The 23,757-nt window shown below is 41.2% G+C and overlaps 1 protein-coding gene across 2 annotated transcripts; it reads left to right on the plus strand.

Annotated features, from left to right (window-relative positions):
* Positions 1–480: 480 nt before the first annotated feature.
* On the plus strand, positions 481–23,757 carry RRAGC (Ras related GTP binding C). Of its 2 annotated transcripts, none has more exons than XM_055586328.1 (7): positions 481–778; positions 2,519–2,722; positions 3,674–3,873; positions 6,357–6,471; positions 7,992–8,134; positions 9,823–9,971; positions 23,607–23,757. In XM_055586328.1, exons 1-7 carry the CDS (start codon positions 542–544, stop codon positions 23,732–23,734), a joined length of 1,176 nt encoding a protein of 391 aa, XP_055442303.1. In that variant the 5' UTR covers positions 481–541; the 3' UTR covers positions 23,735–23,757. The 2 variants fall into 2 exon arrangements, with proteins under 2 accessions (XP_055442303.1, XP_055442302.1); XM_055586327.1 differs by lacking the exon at positions 23,607–23,757 and adding an exon at positions 13,973–15,528 and having other exon boundaries at positions 505–778.

Below are 23,757 nucleotides of genomic sequence, written 5' to 3' on the forward strand. Positions count from 1 at the left end.
TTGAGGGCAGGCAGGATCCAAGGTAGTTCCAGTTTTGTGCCCCTTGTGCCCCAGGACTTCGCGGGCATCAGTAAGTATTGGTTGGGCAAGCACAATAGTAGGAGGAGGACAATCAATTCTCCCAAGTGTCCAGAGAGCGTCACTCATTGCGTTGGCCTCCGGAGTCCCGAAGAAAGCAGGAGAACGGTGAGGAGCAAGGCGCGTGGCTGAGTCGAACCGAAGTGCGGGCTGGGGCGGAGGGCAGAGGGCTCGGCCTGGCCACCCTCCTCGTGACTCCTCCTCCCCCCTCCACGGCTCCGAGTCAGGTGATTCCGGGCACGTGACGGGCACCACCTACCTTGCTGCTCCCGAGTGGCAGCTCAGGCGACCAATGAGGGGCTGGGCTCGGGCGGGGAGCCTATGAGAGCCGGGCGCCGGGGGGCGGGCCTCACAGCGGCGGCGGCTGCCGGGGGCGGCGGCGGCGGCGGCGGACTGGGGAGGCGGCGGCCTGGCTTGGCCTGGCCTGGCCTGTCAGGGCGCGGGCGGCGGCGGCTTCAGCACCATGTCCCTGCAGTACGGGGCGGAGGAGACGCCCCTCGCCGGCAGTTACGGCGCGGCGGATTCGTTCCCAAAGGATTTCGGCTACGGCGTGGAGGAGGAGGAAGAGGAGGCGGCAGCCGCGGGCGGCGGGGTTGGGGCGGGGGCCGGAGGAGGCTGTGGCCCGGGGGGCGCTGACAGCTCCAAGCCGAGGATTCTGCTCATGGGCCTCCGGCGCAGCGGCAAGTCCTCCATCCAGAAGGTGAGTGGGGCCGTTCGGGCCCTCTGCCCCTCCCCCTCCCTCCTCTCCCCGGGGGCCGCGGGGGCCAGCCGGGAGGGGAGCCCCTGAGGAGGGCGGCGGCCGAGGTGGCCGGCTGGATTGTCCCAGCGCGCTTTCTCTTCTCCTCTGGGAAGCAGAGCCCGGGCGCGGTCCGCGCCGGGACCCCGATCTCGGAGTCCACGCCCAGGTCAGCCGAGGCCGAGTGGATCCCCGCGCTCCCCGAGTGGCCGGAGCGAGGCAGGTGCCCGTGGCCTCACCTCCTGGGACCTCACTTCCTGGGACCCAGCCCCCGTGCCATTCACGAAACTGAGACTTGCTCCCCGGTTCTAACTCGGAGAACTTTCCCACACTCCCTCCCCGACCGCGGTTGTGTGTGTGCCTCTCACTTCAGGTGACCTGAGTTTGCAGGGCTTCCCAGGTGAGCCCCAGGGAGCAGCGTCAGAAAGAGTTGTGACTAACTCCTTGGCCTTTGTAATGCCTGCTCTTGTTACTAGTACGAAGGAGACTTCACTGTGACATTCCTTAGTGGGAATGGGGGCTGTTCTTCCACCAGTTTTAGTACTTTTAGCCTGGTGAGTATAATTAGTAGTGATTTCCCCTCTGTGTGTGTGTGGCTACGTAAGTCTTGAGACCTGGAAAATATTTACAGACCTTTGTACATGTGCTTTCACTTGGGAAATGGCAGGAGAGGATGGAGGGCTATTCGCTTTTTTAGTAAGGGAGAATAGAGGCAGGGTTGACGACCTCCATCAGCCATTCCTCTTAAACACAAGGTGAGCTCGCGATAAAATGCCAGATACCTGGCTTTTTGCTCTCTTTGTTCTGTGGCAAAGATCTCTCCAAAATAAATCTCTGCGTGATATTCTGTAGACATGATGATTTTAAAAAGTAGCCTTCCAAATTTACGGGGTTACTGTGTTTTATTATCTTTTCACCGTTACAGCAAAATCGGAGTACACTGATGGCAGGTTTTTAGCAAACTGGTTTTGATTCGTTACAGTGTTACTCACCGTCTAAACCTCAGGAATAACTATCCATTTTTCTCATCCAGCGAGTAGAGAGAGGGAAATTCCTTGTGTGTTGGAATTGTGTGGATTGTGATAATTGTGATTCTTAACAATTGCGTTTACCTTTTTTTTTTTTTTTTCCATGGGAGCTGTCTTTTCCTTGTCAAGTCCCATTCTTCCCCTCCTCACAAATATTCCTTCTCTACCAATATGCCTTTTCCTATTTGGTATAATTTGCCTTTGTTTTATTTCTTCCACAAGACTGCAAACCCATGAAGGACAGGGTCCAGTCAGTTTCTTTTCTGATTATTCGTTAGAACCTGATGTGGGCATTCTGATAAATTTTCAATGAACAAAACTTTTTAAACTTTAGCTATAAATTTTCATAATCTTAGAGCAGATTTTGGCTGAATTTATACAATGGGGAGGAAAAAAAAACTGAGGAGAGACATTGCTACTGCTAGTATTGTATACAGACAGAGAAAATAGAAAAGTTTTAGCTTTTCTGGGTGATTTGGTTTTAGTAATTTGGTGTTTTCTGTTGTGTTACAAGTTAGAGGATAGTGAGTACCAATGGCTACACCATTCACTTTTCATCTCTTTTAAAATTTTTGCTGTAGGGTCACATTCTTTATGTTAATTCCAGGTGGAGTTTTGTACTTATTTTAAATAAAAAGTGGAATAGTCATTAAATTGTCTTTTTTTCTTTTAACAGGTGGTGTTTCATAAAATGTCACCCAATGAGACTCTCTTTTTGGAAAGTACCAACAAGATTTACAAAGACGACATTTCTAATAGCTCCTTTGTGAATTTCCAAATATGGGATTTTCCTGGGCAAATGGACTTTTTTGACCCAACTTTTGACTACGAGATGATCTTCAGGGGAACAGGAGCGTTGATATATGTCATTGATGCACAGGTAGTTGGAAATGATGATGTTTACTTTTCTTCTCTGAAGGCAAAACATGTAGGAACAAAGAAAAGTTGTTTATCTTGTCATGTGCTTCTTGCAGCTTGTTTCTTTGCCACTAGATTTCCTAACTGAGAGATGTACCTGCAGAAGTGCTTTAGGAGCAGGCATGCCTTTGTGCAAGGACAGAATATGACATGACTAGGAGATAGGGTTTATATCACTGAGTTCTAGTTAATGAGCAGTGTTCCACTTTTGTTAATAGTAGATATTGCTATATTTTTATTAACTGTTGTAATGTCACCCACTGAAAAAGTCTTATCAGTGTGCCTGTAATGAGGAATGTGAGAACTGAGTCAGTAAATATTAAATGAATAGTTTCTTTAGTTGTCCAAATTCAATTTAGCTCAGCTGGCACTTATTGAGCGCTTAGCATGTGGCAGACACTCAGATAAATGGGACATGTCTTTATCCTTAAGAATCTTAATTTTTTTCTAAGCTTAAGCATTAGCTAGGAATGAGTTCTGAGGTACAGATTCTTATGAGTGCGTTCATACATATGACCTAATTTGATTTCTTCTTCACAGTGCTGTAAGGTAGGTATTGTAATTACAATTCTATGGCTGAGTAAACTGAGATCACAGAATTTAAGCAACCTGCTTAAAGTCACACATCTAATAAATGGCAGAGCTGGGATTACTTTAAAAATTTTTTATTGGGAATAAGTGTCCATTTTCCATTTCCTTTTCTCATCAGTATTAAAAATTACAAGCATTAACTTGGTAGTTGAATTCTTAATAAGAGAGATTGAAGATCTATTTAGTGGTAAAAGTTAATGTAGTTGTTTGAATACTTACGAATGATTAGGGTAATGTATATTCTGTGGTTGGGGAAAGAGGTGGTTTGAGGCTTTCCTAACGTAAGATTTCTTTTTAAAAAATATTTTGTTCTGACTTACAGGATGACTACATGGAGGCTTTAACAAGACTTCACATTACTGTTTCTAAAGCCTACAAAGTTAACCCAGACATGAATTTTGAGGTTTTTATTCACAAAGTTGATGGTCTGTCTGATGATCACAAAATAGAAACACAGAGGGACATTCATCAAAGGGCCAATGATGACCTTGCAGATGCTGGGCTAGAAAAACTCCACCTTAGGTAACAACCTGTGTGTTTGATATGGGAGCCCTGAAAAGTGTGTAAATGTATTCCCATCTCTGTCATTACAAACACGTAGCTCTCTGTTACTGGTATACCCTTCCCAAATGTGTAATGTTTTTGATCTCTGTTGAATTCAAACAGTTTTGGGAGCCTAATGTTAACTGAGAAGTTACTTCCCCTGCTTTTTTGCATTTTCCCAGAGGTTGAAGTCATGCGAGGTCTGTTTCTGTAGGTGTGTTTACAAATTCATCTCAAGAGACTGGAGTCAGGCTATTTCCTCATAGCATTAAATCTGCTTTGGGATTCTCCCCTCTTGGTTCCCGCCCCCCCGTCCCCTTGCCTCAGTTTGAGGAATCTCACATTTGTTGTAGAACTCTGTAGCTTGATCTTTCACAGTCTCTCTCTCAGTAGGAAGAGCCTTTTAAAGAGGGCACATTTTAAGTTTGGATTCTAATGTTTCTTGTTTATGTTTTTTAAAACACTTTATGCTTTTATAAACCTCTAAAAATTGGGTGAAGTGATTGTATCCATTAAATCTGCTTAGGGTTGCTATCAAGTTAAAGAACTGCTGATTCGTAATTCTCATTGCAAAATTAATATTAAAGAACACCTACTAGATAAACTCAGTGGTTTGTATGCTTGTATTTTAAAAATATGTGAGAATTATTTTCTGTATCCTTTTTTATGGTTTAGGTAGAAATGAGTAATAAAAAGTACCCAAGAAAATGTTCTTTTGATGGTACAGACAACTTAAAGGGGAAGCAGCAGTGAGACAACCATAGCTATTTCCTTATCCTTGGTCTGTTATAATGACTTCCCTCTAGGCTCAAGCCAACCCCCATCCTTACCCTAATATTCCCTAGGCCTCCGGCTATAAGATCTTTTTGTTATTCTCCTAAGAAACCACATAGACAAGTCCCATTGACCTTTAGCCTGGATTAAAATATGTACAAGTAATTCATGCTTTTAAAAAAATTCAGCAGTATTTGTAGGAGAAAGTGAAAGTATCTTCCAATAAAATTCCTCAGTCTTATTTTTCTGCAATGAATGATGGGTTTTAAGCCATGATTGTCCTGTGTTCTCCAGGACCCGTAAGAACCCTTCTGATCCTCTTAGCACCATGTCTGTCCCTTTCCAGAGCACCCACCTCAGTGGTATACACTATCCCTTTCTCCAGTTCTCTGTGGGTCCCTGGGCCTTGTTAACAGCATTAAACTTTTATTAATTACTAGCAGAGCTATGGATGAGGTTCTTTTAATTTCCAGTTTCCAGAAACTCAGCTTCCTAGAATGCCCTGTGCCTTGGGAGGTTCTTCCTGTCGCCATCCATCTCCAAACCTCACAGTTCCTGCAGGACCTTCTTACATTGCTAACCTAAAATATTCCTTTACCTTCGTGCCTGTGGGGGGATAATCTTGGTCTTACCTCTTCCATTGTTCTAACATCTAGATTAGAGCCCCATCTAAGTTAGGTTCTTAGGTGCACTCTTTGAAAGTATCTTTGAATTTTGATAAAAAGTGTGGTATAAACAGTTCTGTGTCTCTGACTTTGTTATCTGTGTAATTACGTAATGGATAGAGCTGTGTAACTAAGAGTATACTTCCTGAGTGAAAAAGCAGGTACAGTTGACCACACTGTTTAAATTGTTAAAAGCCTCTCTCTCAAGTATGTGTTTTGTTAAATCTACAAATTTACTTCTTTGTGTATCCTTTTAGGCCTCCAGATAGCTGTCCCTTCTCTCTCGAGCTCCTGCTCTCATCTTCCTTAGCATGTTATTTACATAAATTCTAAGTGCCAGTTTTATTCATTTATTTACTCAACAAATATTCACGGATACTCTACAGGGCAGTGGGTACGCAGCTGTGAGCAAGGCTGACAACGTTTATTCTCATGGAGCTTACATTCTGATGAATGAGACAGCTCAAAGGCACATAAATAAACATATAGTGTAATTTTAAGTACTTACAGTGCTATGCAGAAAAACAAAGGGGGAAGAGGTTGAAAGCAAAGGGTACAGGAGTACCATTTTAGGTGGGATCAGGAAGGAACTTTCTGAGGAGGTAACATTTTATTAGAAACCTGTATTGTATTCTTATTTAATAAATGTCACTTATCTCCTCTGAGCTTTCTCTTGTTTTTTTTTTTTTTTTTTTTTTTGTCAGTTGTGGGCTTAAGAAACCAAGCTTTTTGGATCAGATTGCAAGGATTTAGGTGAATGTTCAGGTTTCCGCATCTGAAAATGTTTCCCTAGTACTACCTCAGTTGCCCTCTGTGTAAATGTATTAAAGGGATGGAGAGCTACAAGCCAGGTGGGGAAATTGCTTTTGTCATCTTGAGTGAGGGAGATGGTGCACAAAATAGGCTTTATTTGAACTTACTGAAATCAAATGTGAAGAAACTTAAAATTTTATGTATTGTGATAATTGTTGTGGGACTTTTAAGATATTTTTCAAATTAATCAAACTATGTTGTGTCTTTCAGCTTTTATTTGACTAGTATCTATGACCATTCAATATTTGAAGCCTTTAGTAAGGTGGTGCAGAAACTTATCCCACAGCTACCGACCTTGGAAAACCTATTAAATATCTTTATATCAGTAAGTGTGCTATTTAATTCAGTGTTGTTTTCTGGTTTTTGTTGAATATATTTGTATTATCAAATTCTCCAAAAAATGCCTTGAATTAATCTGAGTCAAATTTAAAGACAACACAGTTAAATATTAAATAAATAATCAGATCAGATCAGTCGCTCAGTCATGTCCGACTCTTTGCAACCCCATGAATCGCAGCACGCCAGGCCTCCCTGTCCATCACCAACTCCCGGAGTTCACTCAGACTCATGTCCATCGAGTCAGTGATGCCATCCAGCCATCTCATCCTCTGTCGTCCCCTTCTCCTCCCACCCCCAATCCCTTCCAGCATCAGAGTCTTTTCTAATGAGTCAACTCTTCGCATGAGGTGGCCAAAGTACTGGAGTTTCAGCTTTAGCATCATCCCTTCCAAAGAAATCCCAGGGCTGATCTCCTTCAGAATGGACTGGTTGGATCTCCTTGCAGTCCAAGGGACTCTCAACAGTCTTCTCCAACACCACAGTTCAAAAGCATCAATTCTTCGGCGCTCAGCCTTCTTCACAGTGTAACTCTCACATCCATACATGACCACAGGAAAAACCATAGCCTTGACTAGACGAACCTTTGTTGGCAAAGTAATGTCTCTGCTTTTGAATATGCTATCTAGGTTGGTCATAACTTTCCTTCCAAGGAATAAGCGTCTTTTAATTTAATAAATAATAGAAACATTTTAAAAATGGCTTGAGTTATTTTCTGAAATTTTCCTTAATACTCACCTTTTTTTGTCTTAAAAGGCTCTGATGAAAAATTTTCTTATGCTTTTCTTAATTAAAAATATCTTTGTGATCTCTTTTCCTGAAGGAAGAGTAGAAAGTGGGATATACTGGGTGTTGGGAATTAGACTCAGTTTAATCTCTACTTTATTGGAGGTCACATTGAAAAATTGATCCTTGTTAACTGTAATCTCAGTGTCATATTTCACATTTCTTATTTTGAGGATTCAGCTTAATTAAAAAGGATATTCTTCCCATCAGTTTAGCATTCAGCGACTGTGTTTTCCAAACACTGCTTTGAAGGACTCAGTGTGTAGTGATCCCCAGTTCTTTAGGCTTTTGCACTATGCTGGATGTTGATGTGAAACATTGTTTGCTGAGTGCCAAATCAAACCTTTCTGGTAGTAGGATCATTTGAATCAGAGATTGATTATTGTCAAGAAAAGGATTATCAGAAATGTAGCATGGCTTGATTTTTGGAGGATTTTGTTTGTTTGTTTTTTGGTGGTGTCTTAGAAAATAATTCATTTAAGTAAAGAGGATGAAAGAAGAACAAATTTGAGTGTGCTATTATGTCAGTAAATCAAGAGCAGAGAAACAATTTGACTTTTCTTCTTTGGATAAGAAAAGTGTCTCCTAAACAAAGTACTGTTTACTCTTGGTATTGGGTTGTATTGTTAAAAATGCTCTTGGATGTTAATGATTCAGGATCTTTGATAAGTTTACAAATTGTGATTCTTTAAAAAATGAACACTTGATTTTGTTTTTTTCAAGAATTCAGGTATTGAAAAAGCTTTTCTCTTCGATGTTGTCAGCAAAATCTACATTGCAACAGACAGTTCTCCTGTGGATATGCAGTCATATGAACTTTGCTGTGACATGATTGATGTTGTAATTGATGTGTCTTGTATATATGGGTAAGTTGTGTTTGTATATATTTTTGTAAGATCTCAGACAAGCGGAAAACCACCAGTTTGACTTGTTAGGGGGATTAATTTCTGAGGCATCTAGCAAGTACTCTATGAAGTAGAACTGACCATAGTGCTTCAGTTTGGAGCATAATTTCTCTGTGAGTGGACTGCTGGGTCTTACTCTTTCCGAGTGGATGGACAAGAGCAGTTGAAAAGGTGTGACTAGTGCCAGACTTAATTATCAGTGAAAGTTTCACCTGCTTTAATTTGGGGGGTTTATACTGTGTCTTCTCACTACTGCGACTTTTCACTACTGTTAGATCAATAAACTAGACTAATTTATTGAAAACACTGAATAACAAGAGTATGTACTGGTTCCTAATTTGATTTAGGCTCTGTGGAACTGAGGAGTCCTTAATCTTTCAGAGAGCACAGAAACAAGGAATGTTTGACCTATACGTCTCAGTTTCTAAGAAGTCTCCAAAATATAAACTCTTCTTTTATTTAAATTCACCACACTTTATACAGAAATTTGTAAAGAAATGGTTTTGTAGAATAGTCCAGAAGACAAGTGAAAACGTTGGTGGATTTACTAATAATTATTTCAAAAGCCAGTAACCTCTGCAGCCTCTAATAGTGATGGTTCATCTTGTATGTTAATGTCAGCCCTCCCAAGCACTGTCCTGATGCTCTGACATTACCTCTGCTTTTTGATACCTCTGTCCTTGATCTGTTGTTCCTCTGTGTTCCACCTAGTCTAAATCCCTCTTTCATCTCTGTCCCTACCTGGCATCTTGGTCTTTCTGCCTCACTTGTCAGTGTCTTTCTCTAGCTGCCTCGGGGGTAGGGAATGCATTTGTCTTCGCTCTTCTTTCCCTGTCTATTCTTGTTTTCCATTCCTGTCAGTTTTGTGACTACATGCTTGCCTTTGTTTTTATTCTTTCCCCAGTGAAAAAGTGATTTTGTCTGTACGTCATGCAGAAAAGTTTCATGTTCCCGTTCCTAGTTTTAAAAAGAGATGAATAGAGTGTATTTTTTATAATTAAAGAATCAAATTTAGTTGTAAATTTTATTTTCAGTATAAGACACATTGTAAACTACATTACACATGATAAAGTATATTATAAAAAAGAAAAGAAACAGCCATTACTTCATTATTATTAACCTGTGTGTGAAACTTGGTATGCTTTATTGAAGTTCAGTTTGTTGCTTACTTGGCTCTTGATTTGTGTTTTTTGAAGGGGGACTCCATGTAATTCTGACAATCTAATCTGATAAATGAAATAGCTTTCAGACCCTGTAAGGCTCACTTTGCAGGCATCAGGATTCCACAGTATCTTTGATAGACCGTATTTACTTTAGTTTTTGTACTTACTCCTTTTTCACTACTGACAGTTTTCATATTTCAGGTTCTTCTTTATTTGCGGAGGGTGTCAGCACTGATTAGTGTGAAGGAAAAATTAGAAGTCTGCTGTCTTCCATGCGTCCTAGGTCAACAAGGTGGTGTGAGCACATGGAATGATTATGCAGCATGGGCTGGGCACCCACAGCTAAACACAGCTTCTGTTCCACTGTGGTTGAGCCAGCCTTTTTTCTCAAAAGACACTTAGGAAACTGGGTAGAAAGACTTGTGCAAATGTGACAAAATGCCCAGTTGGGAAACCTATAATGAACTATACTTTGTTTTAAAACAGGCTAAAGGAAGATGGAAGTGGAAGTGCTTACGACAAAGAGTCCATGGCCATCATCAAGCTGAATAACACAACTGTCCTGTATTTAAAGGAGGTGACTAAATTTTTGGCACTGGTTTGCATCCTTAGGGAAGAAAGTTTTGAAAGAAAAGGTAATGACATTTTAAAAACTGTCTTTATATAAAGGTCTTTGTCAGAATTTCTTAGGTTCTGGAAAACAAGAGAAAACATTGTTGCAGTGTTAGAGGATTTACCAGTTGGTTTGATCCCCTGGAGAAGGGCGTGGCAACCCACTGTAGTATTCTTGCCTGGATAATTCCATGGACAGAGGAGCCTTGCAGACTACAGTCTGTGGGGTCACAAAGAATTGGACATGACTGAGTGACTAACACTTTCACTTGCATGACGTTTTCAACTACTTTTGTGCCTTTCCCTCCATGTACAGTCCATGCTTTCTCCTGCCTTCTTTTGGTCTTTTGTTTTTAAATCACATTTTTTATTCCAGCCTCTGATTTCACATCCTTCTGTTACCTGTCTGCCTGCATTTGGCTTCCACCTGCACCAGTCTCCTGAGGTGGTTTGAGAAGTCACCAGGTCACCTTCTTGCCACATTTGGTGGCCTTTCCTCTTCAGCCTTCCCAACCATGTGACCGTGTCATCCCGTCTTCCTTCACGCCCTCTTCTCTCTGCTTTCCCAAAGCAGAGCTCTTTGGGTTCTTTTGTGTGTCTGTTTCTCTGACCACCTGTTTCTTCTAATTTTTATTTTTCTCAGTTCTGAGTGCCCTTCAGAGCCACGGCTTCTGGCTCACTTCTTCACTTATTCTTTTGGTCAGCACATCACATCTATGACTTCAGTTAATCTCCGTGTAGTTGACTGAAAAATTCACCTCTCCAGCTCTGACTTGGGCCTGTTTCCATCCCGTGTTTGAAGCTGTTAGTAAGGCATCTTTACTTAAATATTTATCTTTCCATGATGTCAAAAACCGATGAATATTTTCCCCGTTGTTTCGTGACTCACCTGGCTACTCTGCTTCTGTTACTAGTTATGCCATTTTCCTGGTGTCCACGCTTAGCTGTGTGCAGTCTGGTAATCGTGTGGTGTAATTGCTTCCGAGGCCCTTGCACAGCATCTCACAGAGGGTGTTCTTTGTTCTCCTTTTTCCATTCTTTTCTGTGGTTTTCATTGACTCTTCACCAACTCTTAACATTTTCTTGTGGAACTTTCTAGGGTGTCCTGTCCATTTCCACTATTGGTATCTCCAGTCCAAGTCCTCACCCATCCAGGCCTAAGGTGCTGCATTCAACATATATATTGAGGGCTCAGTCTGTATCGTCCTTTATTCTCAGGCAGGCTAGTTTTCAGAATATTCCTTTTATCGTGTTATTTAACTACTCAAGGATCTATAGTAGCTCTGTTAATCATGCAACAAGTTCCTTCTCTTCTGTCTGGGTTTGTGATATTAATTAATATTGAATGAGTTAATATTTCACTGATGCTTATATTAATGAAATATTTTAGATATACAAAGTTTTTTTGATAAAACAAAAACGTATATATTCCCCTTTGAGCTTAAGATCTGAAACGTGACCAATACATATTTGTCTTTTGTGTATTTCTCAGTTGAAACCCTCTCTTGTGCTCTGTTGAATGTAGTGTTTTCTTTTTCCTGTGTCTGAATTAGTCTTTACTTCTTATCTATCCTTAAACTATATAGGGTATTATATATCTTTGTGTAAACCATGTCAAAATGTAAGTTATCTTCTGCAGCTTGCTTGTTTCTCTTCATTCAAGATTGGTTTTGAGGTTTATCCATATTAATAGCATGTTGCTTCAGTTCATTCTTTGTCACTGTGGAGTGTGTGTATCACAGTTTATATTCTTTTTACTGTATGTTTAGATGATTTTTAAGATTACAAATAGTTTTGCAAGAAATTAACGAACAAGTTTGCCTTTGCACATGGGGAGAATTTCTCTAGAATAGTAAGTATTTAGGAGTGGAATTTATGGAGGGCATATGTGTTCAGTTTTATTGTTGTTGTTCAGTCAGTTGCCCAGTCCGACTCTTTGTGACTCCATGGACTGCAGCCCCCCAGGCCTGTGTATCCCTCACCATCTCCCAAAATTTTCCCAAGGTCATGTCCCCTGCTCAAGTTCATGTCAGTTTTATTAGGCATTATTGAATTGTTCTCCAAAGTGGCTTTACCGTTTTCACCCCTGACAGAGCTTTGTGGGAGTTTCTGTCGCTTCATGTCCTTGCTAATGTTTAATGTTGTCAGATTGTTCAGTTGTTGTCAGTCTGGTAGGTGCAAAACGATGTCTCATTAGGGTCTCGTTTTCATTTCTCTAATTACTGGTTGGAGCAAGCATCTTTTTCATTGCAGGTGCTCTTTCATGTCTGTTTAGGCTTCTCTAGTAATTTATTTGTTCCTATGCTTTTATCTTTTTTGTGCCTCTTAGGAGTTTCTTATCTTTTTCCATTCTAATCTTTAAAAATTTTTAAAAACTTTTGGTTCCTGGAAATTTTCAAGTAAACACAAAAGTTGAGCAGCTTAGCGATTCCATGTACCTGTCCCTGCTTTCACAGTCATGAACACATGGTCAGTCTTGTTTCCTGTATATCTTCATTTTTTTTTAATCCTTTGTTGTGGAAAGTGTCACACATAAAAGAGTAGAGAAAATAATGTAAGGAAGCCCTTCGTATCTATCACCCAGATTGAACAACTATCAGAATCATAGCCATTCTTATTTCACCTCTGTACCTTTTCTCCTATTGGGTTATTTTGAAGCAAATCTTTGACATCAAATCATTTTGTCTTATAGAGATTTCAGCAGGTATCTCTAAGCAGTAGTGCTCTTTTTTAAGCATAATGGTATTACCATTAATAGATGTTAAAAGAAAAAAAAATTAACAATGATTTCATATCATCATCACATATCCACACATTGTTCAGGCTTCCTTGATTGTCAGTTTAATTTTACCATTTGTGGAGAACCCAGTTTTAATGTAGTTGAAGTTATCAAAACCTTTATTTTTCTCTGAATCTGAAGGAACTCCTTAATTTGACTCTAACCTGCTTCTTCAGCCGCCATTCCCAGTACTTCTCCCAAGAATTGTCTGCTCCCATCTCCAGTCAGACCAGCTTCTTTCCTGTTTTCACCTGTGTGCTGTGTTCTCAGTGCAAACGCCCTGCTGTTTTCTTGTGATTTTGCTCCTCTTTCCTGCCTATTTAAATCTTGCCCATATCCTCAGAGTCTTGTCTGCGCCCTGCAGTTTTCTTGGCTGCTTTTGCCTTGCACTTGACCCTCCCACCTTTGGGCTGCTTCCGCATCTGTAGTTGCTTCGGTATCAGATGCTTGTGGTTTGTTTCTTGGTTTGTTGTCTTTCTGTCCCGGTGTCCTCGAGGACCGGTGCTTCTCTTTCAGCTCTGCTGTTCTCAGTACTGGCTACTAGTTTCAGGTTCTTCTTGTGATGTGGAAGGACTTCTGGATCTCCAGCAATCTCCTGCAAATTCTGGGCACTAAGGAGGATTGGGGGAGGAACAGGGAGGTCTTCCTTTTAAGGAGACTTCATGCAGGTCTTACACACTTGCACTTTTCTTGGTGGCCGGAATTGGTCATATGTCCATATGCACCTGCAAGGAGCCCTTTGACTAAAATCTGATTTGGAAGCCAGTTCATAAGCAGAAAAGGACAGAGTTGCCCTCCTTTCCCTCCGAGGTGGGGGAGCTGGCTTCCTGAGGCCCTGCCCTAGGGGCCTTCCTGATCCCTCCCATCCCTAGGGCTCTGCTGAGCAGTTTGCACAACTCTTGTTCCAACTGTTTCCTTCAGCTTTTCTTTGCCTGCCCCAGAGACTTGTAAAAGGAAAAACTTGATGTGTCGAAAGTATTTTACTTTCACTTTAGAGTTCATTGTAAATTTTCTTAGCAAATTTGTCTTCCTAATTGCTTTTTTATTTACCCTCTTCATTGCCAGGCCCAGAGGTAATCAGTGTTAACAACTTGGGTGTATGCTTTATCATGCTTCCATTGTAGAGAATTTCTCAATTGGATGTATGTTTTAAAATACATACCAATTATTTCTTTCTGTCACCAAATGTTTCCTAACAGATAGTTGACATTCAGGGCGCCTGATCTTCCTTTTTCTCTCCTGCAGGTTTAATAGACTATAACTTCCATTGTTTCCGAAAAGCTATTCATGAGGTTTTTGAGGTGGGTGTGACTTCTCACAGGAGCTGTAGTCACCAGACCAGTGCCCCCAGCCTGAAAGCGCTGACACACAACGGCACGCCACGAAACGCCATCTAGCCTGGATGCCAGCGATCGGGGCTCTGTGCCAGCTTATTCTTCACTCCAGGGTCAGGTGCCATGTGCTACAGGACATAGGAGTTGCCGCTTGTGGGAACCTGGTGCCTGTCCCACTAGAGACAAGGGGTAGAGTTTCTCATTTGGATGCAAACACCTTCAGCCAGTGGTGTGCAACTGAAGCTACTATTTCTTTAAAAAAAAAAAAAAAGGCAAAAAAGAATTCCAGAGACCACAGAAGTGTGTGTCTTTCTCCTCTTGGGGGCCGTACTTTAAGTAGTTGGGACATCTTGGACCTGGAGATAACAGCCCTTAACCCGTCCTTACCAGGGGATGTCTCCATCAAATACCAGTTGAAAATAATAGAAAGAACTGAATTTTTATATGCTTCACTTAGATTTTCATTTGAGTAGTCTCTAAAAATCCTGCCTCGCTTAAGTTCTAACACTGCCTCTCAGATTTCAATTTTGGACCTTGCACACCTCAGACCTTCTAAACGCATTTGCTTGCTAACTCAGAAGACACATGGTCTGACTGCAGCAAAAAAGGACATTCCTGTATTTGTTTCTGAAGAAATGAGAAAATTTTATGCTGCATAAAGTCGAGAGCAAGTCTCCAACAGTGGCTGCTGCGTTTGTTCCCTCAGAAGTGTTGAGGAACAAACTTTGAGACAGAAGAAGATTTTTGCACCTGTGTTTTGGATACCAGATACCTGGGTTCCTTCCCTCGCATTTGATAAATGATTCTGATCACTGTTTAAAAAAAAAAAAAGGGAATTAAAAAAGTTGTTTTCCCCACAATCTCTTCCTCCTCTTAGGAGAAAAACTCATCATGTCATTGAAATATTTAGCTCATTTTTCTTTAAACTTGATACCAGTCTCCACATACCTTTTATTCTAAGCTGTTCAGATTCTTTTAAGAATTGCTGTTTTGTTGACCCTGAATGACCCAAAGGCACTGGTGGACTGTCCACTGAGGCTTGAAGAGAGCATACGGCACCACGACGTGTCGTTAAACCTACTTCGTCTCCAGTGTTCCGACACCAAGTGTCAACTGTGGTACTTTCTTCACCTAGGATATTGATCTATAATTGGTTGTTTTTTGTTGAAAGTTGATACCCTTTCCATTGACTTAAACTTATATATTACTTTAACTCCACATGCCCAGTTGTCATATATTCCAAAGCCACTGGACCACTTGAGTACATAAGTGCCACTGTTACATGAAGTGTGTGTATTCAGGTCTGTAAACCCAACTGTGTGACTTGGAGTGCTTCCTGCAGATGATTCTGACTGTTGAGTATTTACATGGACCATGGTGATATCCAAAAGAAAAATGCTTTTATATTTATAGGTTATTTCATTGAACTATATAAAATGGGTATCAATAAATGTATTTACTCCAGAATCAGTTTTTTATTTGCATAAGATATGGAGGGTTGGGGCAACGAAACATTGGCTTGTCCCACTCTGTGATTTTATTATACATTTCTTCTTTTGCTGCCTCATATGGTTAAGATACTGTATGTTTCAGGACTTAAAGTTCTGTCCTGGTGCAGGAATTCCATGCCTTGTGTCCAGGCATCTCTGTCTCACCCACTTCTGTTTAGGAGATCTAAACATAGGTAGAAATGGGTCTTTTGGTTGTAGTCTTTTTGTGGTGGTTCATGGTGGGGACTATCCAGGGCCTCACATAATTGATGTACGATATCTAAGCCAGGAAGCATGTAAAGGAATGAGTTAAGTAGAACACATTTTACACAATATGTATTGATTGCAGTTTAGTTTTCATTTCTTCTAGTTTCTGAGATACTCATTATTGACCCTTAAATGTCTGTTCTGCTTATACAGTTAGGTTGGATCTCACCTGTTTGGGGAAAATTTGTATATTAGGGAGGGAGGTAGAGGTCGAAAGATCTTTAATTTTGTGATTGAGCTATTTAAAAAAAAATGGAAATCACAAAAACAAGCTAAAACAAAAAGCCCTTAAAGTACTGTCTAATCCTATACCATTTTCAAATTATGGAGACTGAAATCCAGAGGAGTAAAGAGCCCTGTCTAGGGTAATAGATGGGATGACCATTGTAACTTAAACTCTAAATCCAGGGTACTGTTGAGAGTGAAAGGGATGTCGTTAATAACTACGCCAGAGCAACAGGTGTGTACTCTGCTGTTCGGGGCAAGCCAGGTAGCAGCTCAGTCACAGAGCTAGTTAGTGCTGAAGGGACGCCTGTGCTCCAGACCTGGCAGCCCTCTGCTGCCTGCCTGCATCTCCAGCCTCAGGCTCCTGTTGACCCAATGGAGATAATGCTTCAAGAGGGACACGGGTGCCCATAAAATATTTTTTTTCTACTACTGTGGGAAGTTATAAATTCAGGAAGTGATAAGGAGAAAAAGTGGAAAATGGTGAAACAGACTCAGGAAAAAGGAAACAAAAGTCAGAAAAGGATTTGCCTAAAATGTTTTGCATCTCCATGGATGTTTATATGCACCAGGCTACCTCAGAGAGCTGGCAAAGATGGTGGAAGAATACCTTGATCATCTTTTGCAGCAGGGTGTTGGAACTGTTGCACATAACACTGCCTCTCCTGTTCACACACATTCATACATACATGTGCATATGTGTACACAGACACACTTATGTAATGTCTCAATAACAGAATGTTCAAGGTATTTGGAATTGTATATATTTACCTCCTACATTTAGGATTCTGTGTGTAGACACAGAAACAAAGATAAAATTATGATTGTCACAAGCTTAATGTGTGTGATTCGTGGGCTTTGTTAAGGTTCTGTATCGGTCCTGTTTTGTTTTGCAAATGCTGACAGCTCTTGGAGTTATATCCAGAAGAGGTTAATTAGTGAATATTGTTATTTTTCATCTGAGCTACCAAAGTAACTTGAAACATTCCCCCTTTGTTCCCCAGAGACCTTGAAGGAACACAGTCTTCCAAGGGACTGTAGGCAGCAGCTGGGCAAAGCTGGAGTGCATTTCCATTAGTAGTGCTCAAACTGGTCCTATGGAGCCGAGGGTCTAGCCGTAAAGAGCGTGGTGGGAGGGACATGAAGGGGCAGCAACTACTAATTATTTCAGGTGTTTGTGTGTATTACCTCGTAATCTGCACAGTACCTGGTGAGCTAGGGCCTCTAGTTCTTTTTTGCAGGTGGGGAAGCAGGCCTGTGGAGGTGTAGCGGTGGAGCTACAAGTGAAGTCCATGCAGTTTGATTCTAGAGCCTGCATCCTTCAACCATCACTGTACCTCACTTCCTTCATAGGGAGGGAGGGTTTGCTCATGGAAAATTGTGCAGAAAACAAATTCTGTAAAGTTTGGAAACCACATTCTGTAGTTCTCGGAGATTTACTGTGTACAGTAAAATACTAAATTCTTTGAGAAGACCTGCAGTAAAGAAGTCTGATTACCTTGGTTTATAGCCCATGTTCCTAAGTTTGATTGTTTTAAGAAATGCCTTTTCAAGAGCATGGGCTTCACAGGTTGGCTCAGTGGTAAACAACTTGCCTGCCAGTCCAGGAGACTCAGGTTCAGTCCCTAGGTTGGGAAGATCCTCTCGAGGAGGAAATCACCACCCTCCCTGATATTTTTGCCTGGAGAATCCCATGACAGAGGAGCCTGGTGGGCTATAGTTCATTGGGCTGCAGACAGGCATGACAGCATGTTCAATAAGTACACAGAAGGACATTTTACTGGAATGTTTTCTGTGGAATTGGAAATACGATTTTTTATTCCATTTTCCAAGTGGCTTAATATAACCTATAATGAACTGGTGATGAGTAAATCTTGTATATTTTCATAATTGAAATTAGTAGTTCATGCTGGTCCTTCAGCTTGGATTCTGCTTCCCTTGGCATATAGAAATTCTGTTCATCCTACCAAGGTCAGCTTAAATGTCCTAACTTCTACAAAAGCCCTCTGAACCACTGAGCCTCCCTAGCACCATGGGTGGGTTTGTTCTCTGCCCTCTTTTTTGGTGACTTGCTCAGCACCTGTCTTTGTAGGTAGTGATGGGGGAAGCATATTTTCTACTCTGTAGAATTTCTCCAATATCCCATATGTTGAGGAAAACCCAGACTCATTTAAATGTCTCTCATTGCAGCTTTGACGTGAAGGCGATGCTTTTCCTGGCTGGGCAGTAAGCTTGTCAAGCTTTTTACCCGTTTGGCTGCAGTGTCCAGTTCCTCATTGCTTGACCTCTAGGTGGCGGTGTTGTATCATTTAAACTCAAGCTTTCAGGCTCCCAGAAGTCGCCTCTGTTCTAAAAGTTTCTCAATTGCCTGTATCACCCAAGTGTACACCTAACTTAGAGAGTCAAAGGATTGCTGAAGTTATTTCCCCTGAAATCATACTCCGTGCTGATTGAGACAGTGTGTTGGAAGCGAAGCAGTTTGTGATTTTCCCTTTTTCTGTTCATTATCAGCTCTTTAACAAGGGGTTGGATAGGATGAAGGTCATAACATCCTTTTCTTCACTGGATTATGGGTTACAAAGGAGCTTTAATAAGAGCGTGCTGTCCTTATGCCTATAGCAGGCAGAACGATTTGCTCACCAAGCCATCTGCCGTAGATGAGTGTGCTCTTAAAGGAAGGAAGGAAATTTGCATTTCTCTAATAATTAGCAATGTTGAGCAAAAGGATGGTTTTTGAAGTGCAAGGGTCTTAAAGTGGAAGTTGCAGTACTTTTCTAACGACACATTAGTAGTAATGGGCACTGGGGGAGGGTAGTAATGGGCACTCGTTTGGAAGGAAATGCCACATGTTTGAATGATAATTTCTGCATTCATCACTCTTTTTTTTTTTTTTTTGCCTCAGATGAGGTTTGTCGTAATTATTTCACACTTGAGAGCTAAAACACTGCAAAGAAAAAGGCTGCAGCACATTATCCCTCCATGGGCATATCATATTTCCACAATCCCCAGCTGTGACTTTGTTCCACAAGGACAAATTTTAATGTAAAAAAAACCTAAATTCATCAGTGTAGCTTCAGAACTGTTTAAAATATAACTGAGAAAATTGCAAAAGGACAGTTATAATGAGGAACTGAGTAGAAGGAAACGAGTTACCCCTCGACCTCCCCCACTCCAGTGCCCATTACTACCAATGTGTCTTTCAAAAAGCACTGCAACTTCCAATTTAAGACCCTTGCGCTTCAGAAACCATCCTTTTGCTCAATATTGCTGATTATTAGAGAAATGCAAAACAATGATCTCTTGCCAGTCAGAATGACCATCATCAAAAAGTCTATAAATAGTAAATGCTGGAGAAGGTGTGGAGAAAAGGGAACCCTCCTACAATGTTGGTGGGAATGTAAATTGGTGCAGCCACTATGAGAACAGTATGGAGGTTTCTTAAAACACTAAAAATAGAGCTGCCATATGAGCCAGCAATCCCACTACTGGGCATATAGCCGGAAAAACTGGAAAATCTAATTTGAAAAGATACATGTACCCAGTTCATAGCCGCAGTGTTTACAGTGGCCAAGACGTGAGAGCAACCTGAGTGTCCATGGACAGATGAATGGCTGAAGCTGTGATATGTATACAGTGGAATATTAGTCACAAAAAGAATGAAATAATGCCATTTGCAGCAACATGATGGACCTAGAGATTATCATACTAAGTGAAATAAATCAGAGAAAGACAAGTATCAAAGGATACCACTTAAATGTGGAATCTAAAAATGGATACAAATGAACTTATTTAAAAAACAGACTCACTGCTATAGAACACAGTCTTATGGTTAACAAAGGGGAAGGAAAGAGAGGGATAAATTAGGAGTTTGGGAGTAACAGATACGTACTACTATATATAAAATAGATAACAAGGACCTACTGTATAGCACAGGGAACTATATTCAATATCTTCTAATAATCTGTAATGGAAAGAATGTGAAAAAGACTATATACATGTTTGTGTAACTGAATCACTTTGCTGTATTCCTGGTGGTGATGGTGGTTTAGTTGCTAAGTCATGTCTTGTGATCCAATGGACTGTAGCCTGCTAGGCTCCTCTGTCCATGGAATTTCCCAGACAAGAATACTGGAGTGGATTGTCATTTCCTTCTCCAGGAGTCTTCCAAACCCAGGGGTTGAACTCAGGTCTCCTGCATTGCAGGCAGTCTCCTTCATTGCAGGCAGATTCTTTATGGACTGAGCCACCAGGGAAGCCATATACTTGATACAAAGTTGTAAATCTACTATACTTAATTTTTTTTTTTTTAAAGCATCTTTTGAGCTAAAGTGATCAAATATCAGAAGGGACACGGCAAACAATTAAAATTTGGTTTACTACAATATAGATAGGAGCTTGGGTTGTAAAAATGGAATATTGATCTTCTACAATGTTCTTTTGCCATTTTTGTTTTTTAAGAGAGGTGCTGTTACACTCATGTTAGCAAGTTGTGTATATTCCTTCCTTTGTTTTCATTGTCCTCTCTCCTGTCTGTATTCAAACAGGCACGCAAAGTTTGTGTTCTAGGTAATGAGTCAGCTGAGAAGGGAATGTTAATTTATTTGAGCCTGAGTGTGTGGGTGCTAAGTTGCTTCATTTGTGTCTGACTCTTTGTAACCCTAAGAACTGCCAGGCTTCTGTCCATGGGATTCTTCAGGCAAGAATACTGGAGTAGGTTGCCATGCCCTCCTCCAGGGGATCTTCCTGACCCAGGGATCTAATCTGCTTCTTTTGTGTCTCCTACATTGGTAGGCAGATTCTTTACCACTAGTGTTACCTGGGAAGCCCTTATTTGAGCCTATCTTACTCTAAAAAGCAGTACTGGAACTCTCTGTACTGGAGCCTTATCCCGGACAAGGTATTGGCTTTACACTTTGGCAAGATGAACTAAGAAGTAAGCTTAGAGCCCTACTGACATTTTCTAATACCTGTCTTTGGAAATTAGAGCTGTTTGCCATTTCATGCTTGGAGGATGCTTTATAGCTGCACTGCAGCTTTTCCTGGTTAGTTAAGACTGAAAGTTCTCTGGGCTCTGTGTCCTCACTGCATGACCCTTGTGGCAGGGTATTGATAGAAAAGGGATAATTGAGAAAGGCAGCCTATTTGGCAAAAAGGAACTCATTTAGGTGTCAAAGGTCACAGGATCTTAGTGGAAATGTTCCCTGGACAACTCGAGTGACAAGGCGGAGCTGGAGGCTGAGCTGAAGTTTGAGGGAGGGATTCAGGGCAGGACTGAATGAAGGCCATGGTTGATCAGTGGAAGGAGCCTCGCTGGGGAAGAAGTCAGAATGATCCTCGTCGTGAGAAGAAAACCAGGTAGACTGTGAAATGTGAAATGCAGCAAGAGATCTGAAGGCTGAGAACAAATAGATCTTAATTTTACCTAGAAGTACTGGTGACTTGGAAAAACCTCTGAACTGGAGATCTGGACCATTTGCAACTTCTATAGGTTCTTTACTTTCCTCTCCCCATTAATGTATTGTTAAATCTTGAAATTACTTATTAAAAAAAATTTTTTGGCTGCACCAACGTGGCATGTGGGATTTTAGTTGTCTGACCAGGAATTGAACTCTCCCTGCATTGGAACCACAGAGTCTTAGCCACTAGCTACCAGAGAAGTCCCAAAATTATTTATTCTTGATTTCTTTCAGATCCAAGTTAATGGTTATAAAAGTACTTGTTGAACACTGGAATTCTTCATTTTACCCCAGGCCAAACCTTTATCACAGTTAATCAAAATACTTACAGAAGCCTTGGCTTATCTCTTAGATTCTTCATTTTCAAAATCCGGACTAGCCTATAAAGAAAGGAGGTGTAAGCAAAAGCAAAGGTGTTAGTCACTCAGTCATGTCCGACTCTTTGTGACCCCATGGACAGTAGCCCACCAGGCTCCTTTGTCCATAGAATTCTTCAGGCAAGAATACTGGAGTGGGTAGCCATTTCCTCACAGGGAATCTTCCCAACCCCGGGATCGAACCCAGGTCTGCTGCATTGCAGGTGGATTCTTTACTGTCTGAGCCACCAGGGAAGCCCCATAATAATAGCCTTGTTTTTGTTTTAAGTATTATTAGCAGTAGCATTGGTATTAGATTATTTGAGTGCTTACAACTCATCAACCATCAGGCTAAGAACTTTACTTGTGCCTTCTCACGTAGCCCACCAGTGTTATATTGGTGGTGTTTAGTCACTAAGTTGTGTCTGGCTCTTTGCAACCTCATGGATTGCAGCACACCAGGCTTCCCTGTACTTTACTATCTTGAAGAGTTTGCTCAGATTCATGTGCATTGAGTCAATGATGCCATCCAACCATCTCATTCTCTGTCACTCCCTTCTCCCCTCTCCCCACCCCCAATCCTCGGTCTTTTCCAGCATCAGGGGCTTTTCCAATGAGTTGACTCTTTGCATCAGGTGGCCAAAGTATTGGAACTTCAGCTTCAACATCAGTTCTTTCAATGAATATTCAGAGTTGATTTTCTTTAAGATTGACTGGTTGGATCTCCTTGCAGTCCAAGGGACTCTCAAGAGTCTTCTCCAACACCACAGTTCAAAAGCATCAATTCTTCGGTGCTCTGCTTTCTTTATGGTCCAGCTCTCACATCTGTACATGACTACTGGAAAAACCATAGTTTTAACTATATGGACCTTTGTTGGCAAAGTAATGTCTCTACTTTTTAATATGCTGTCTAGGTTTGTCATAGCTTTTCTTTCAAGGAGCAAGCGTCTTTTAATTTCATGGCTGCAGTCACCATCCACAGTGATTTTGGAGCCCAAGAAAATAAAATCTGTCACTGTTTCCATTTTTCCCTATCTGTTTGCCATGAAGTGATGGAATAGGATGTCATGATCTTAGTTTTTGAATGTTGAGTATTAAGCCAGCTTTTTTCACTCTCATCTTTCACCTTCATCAAGAGGCTCTTTAGTTCTTCTTCACTTTCTGCCATTAGGGTGGTATCATCTGCATATCTGATGTTGTTGATATTTCTCTGGGCAGTCTTGATTCTAGCTTGTGATTCATCCAGCCCAGCAGTTTTATGACGTACTTTGCATATAAGTTAAATAAGCAATATCATGAGGTTAGAGCTATTGTTGTGGTCCACTTTATAGATGAGAAAGCTGAGGCACAGAGATGAACTTCCAGGAACATATTGCTCGTTACTGGCAGAGCTTGGATTTGAAGTCTCATTTGTCTGATGCTTGGGCAAAGGGCTTCCTTCTTGGTAGTGGCAGAACTCCTTAGAGGCTGAGTCTACAAAAGGAGGAAGAAAAATGGCTAGTGAGGACTCTGAACGGCTTGCCCAAGAGTAGTTTGGAAATAGCTGTAGTCATCCATTGTGGGCGAGGTAGGATACCTGTTCACCAATAAGCTTTCTCCTCTTGGGTGCAGGGATAACATTTCCAGCCTCCCTTGCAATTACAGATGGTTATATGATTGAATTCTGGCTGTAAGAACTTGAGGGAGTGGTGCACACCACTCCAAGTCTAACCGATAAAATCCTCTCCCTCATTATCCTTTCTTTCCCTAAGATGGAAAAAATAGCATGACAACTCTTCAGAAAATGCAGAGCTTTGATGTGGATGGAGCCTGGATTCCCAGACAGACTGTGAGAGCCTCATCTGCTGACCAGAAACAGTTGCATTGGAATGTTACATAAGCTGTGAATAAATGATGTGAAGT

The sequence above is a fragment of the Bubalus kerabau genome, chromosome 6, assembly GCF_029407905.1.
Source record: "Bubalus kerabau isolate K-KA32 ecotype Philippines breed swamp buffalo chromosome 6, PCC_UOA_SB_1v2, whole genome shotgun sequence".
NCBI classification, from domain to species: Eukaryota; Metazoa; Chordata; class Mammalia; order Artiodactyla; family Bovidae; genus Bubalus; species Bubalus kerabau.

What these genes read in the sequence shown, in the direction of transcription:
- RRAGC (XM_055586327.1), top strand. Translation starts at nt 542, where the DNA reads ATGTCCCTGCAGTACGGGGCGGAGGAGACGCCCCTCGCCGGCAGTTAC. An exon ending in TATTAAATATCTTTATATCA is followed by an intron (nt 6,472 to 7,991) that starts GTAAGTGTGCTA and finishes GTTTTTTTCAAG; the next exon opens with AATTCAGGTATTGAAAAAGC. An exon ending in GATGTGTCTTGTATATATGG is followed by an intron (nt 8,135 to 9,822) that starts GTAAGTTGTGTT and finishes GTTTTAAAACAG; the next exon opens with GCTAAAGGAAGATGGAAGTG.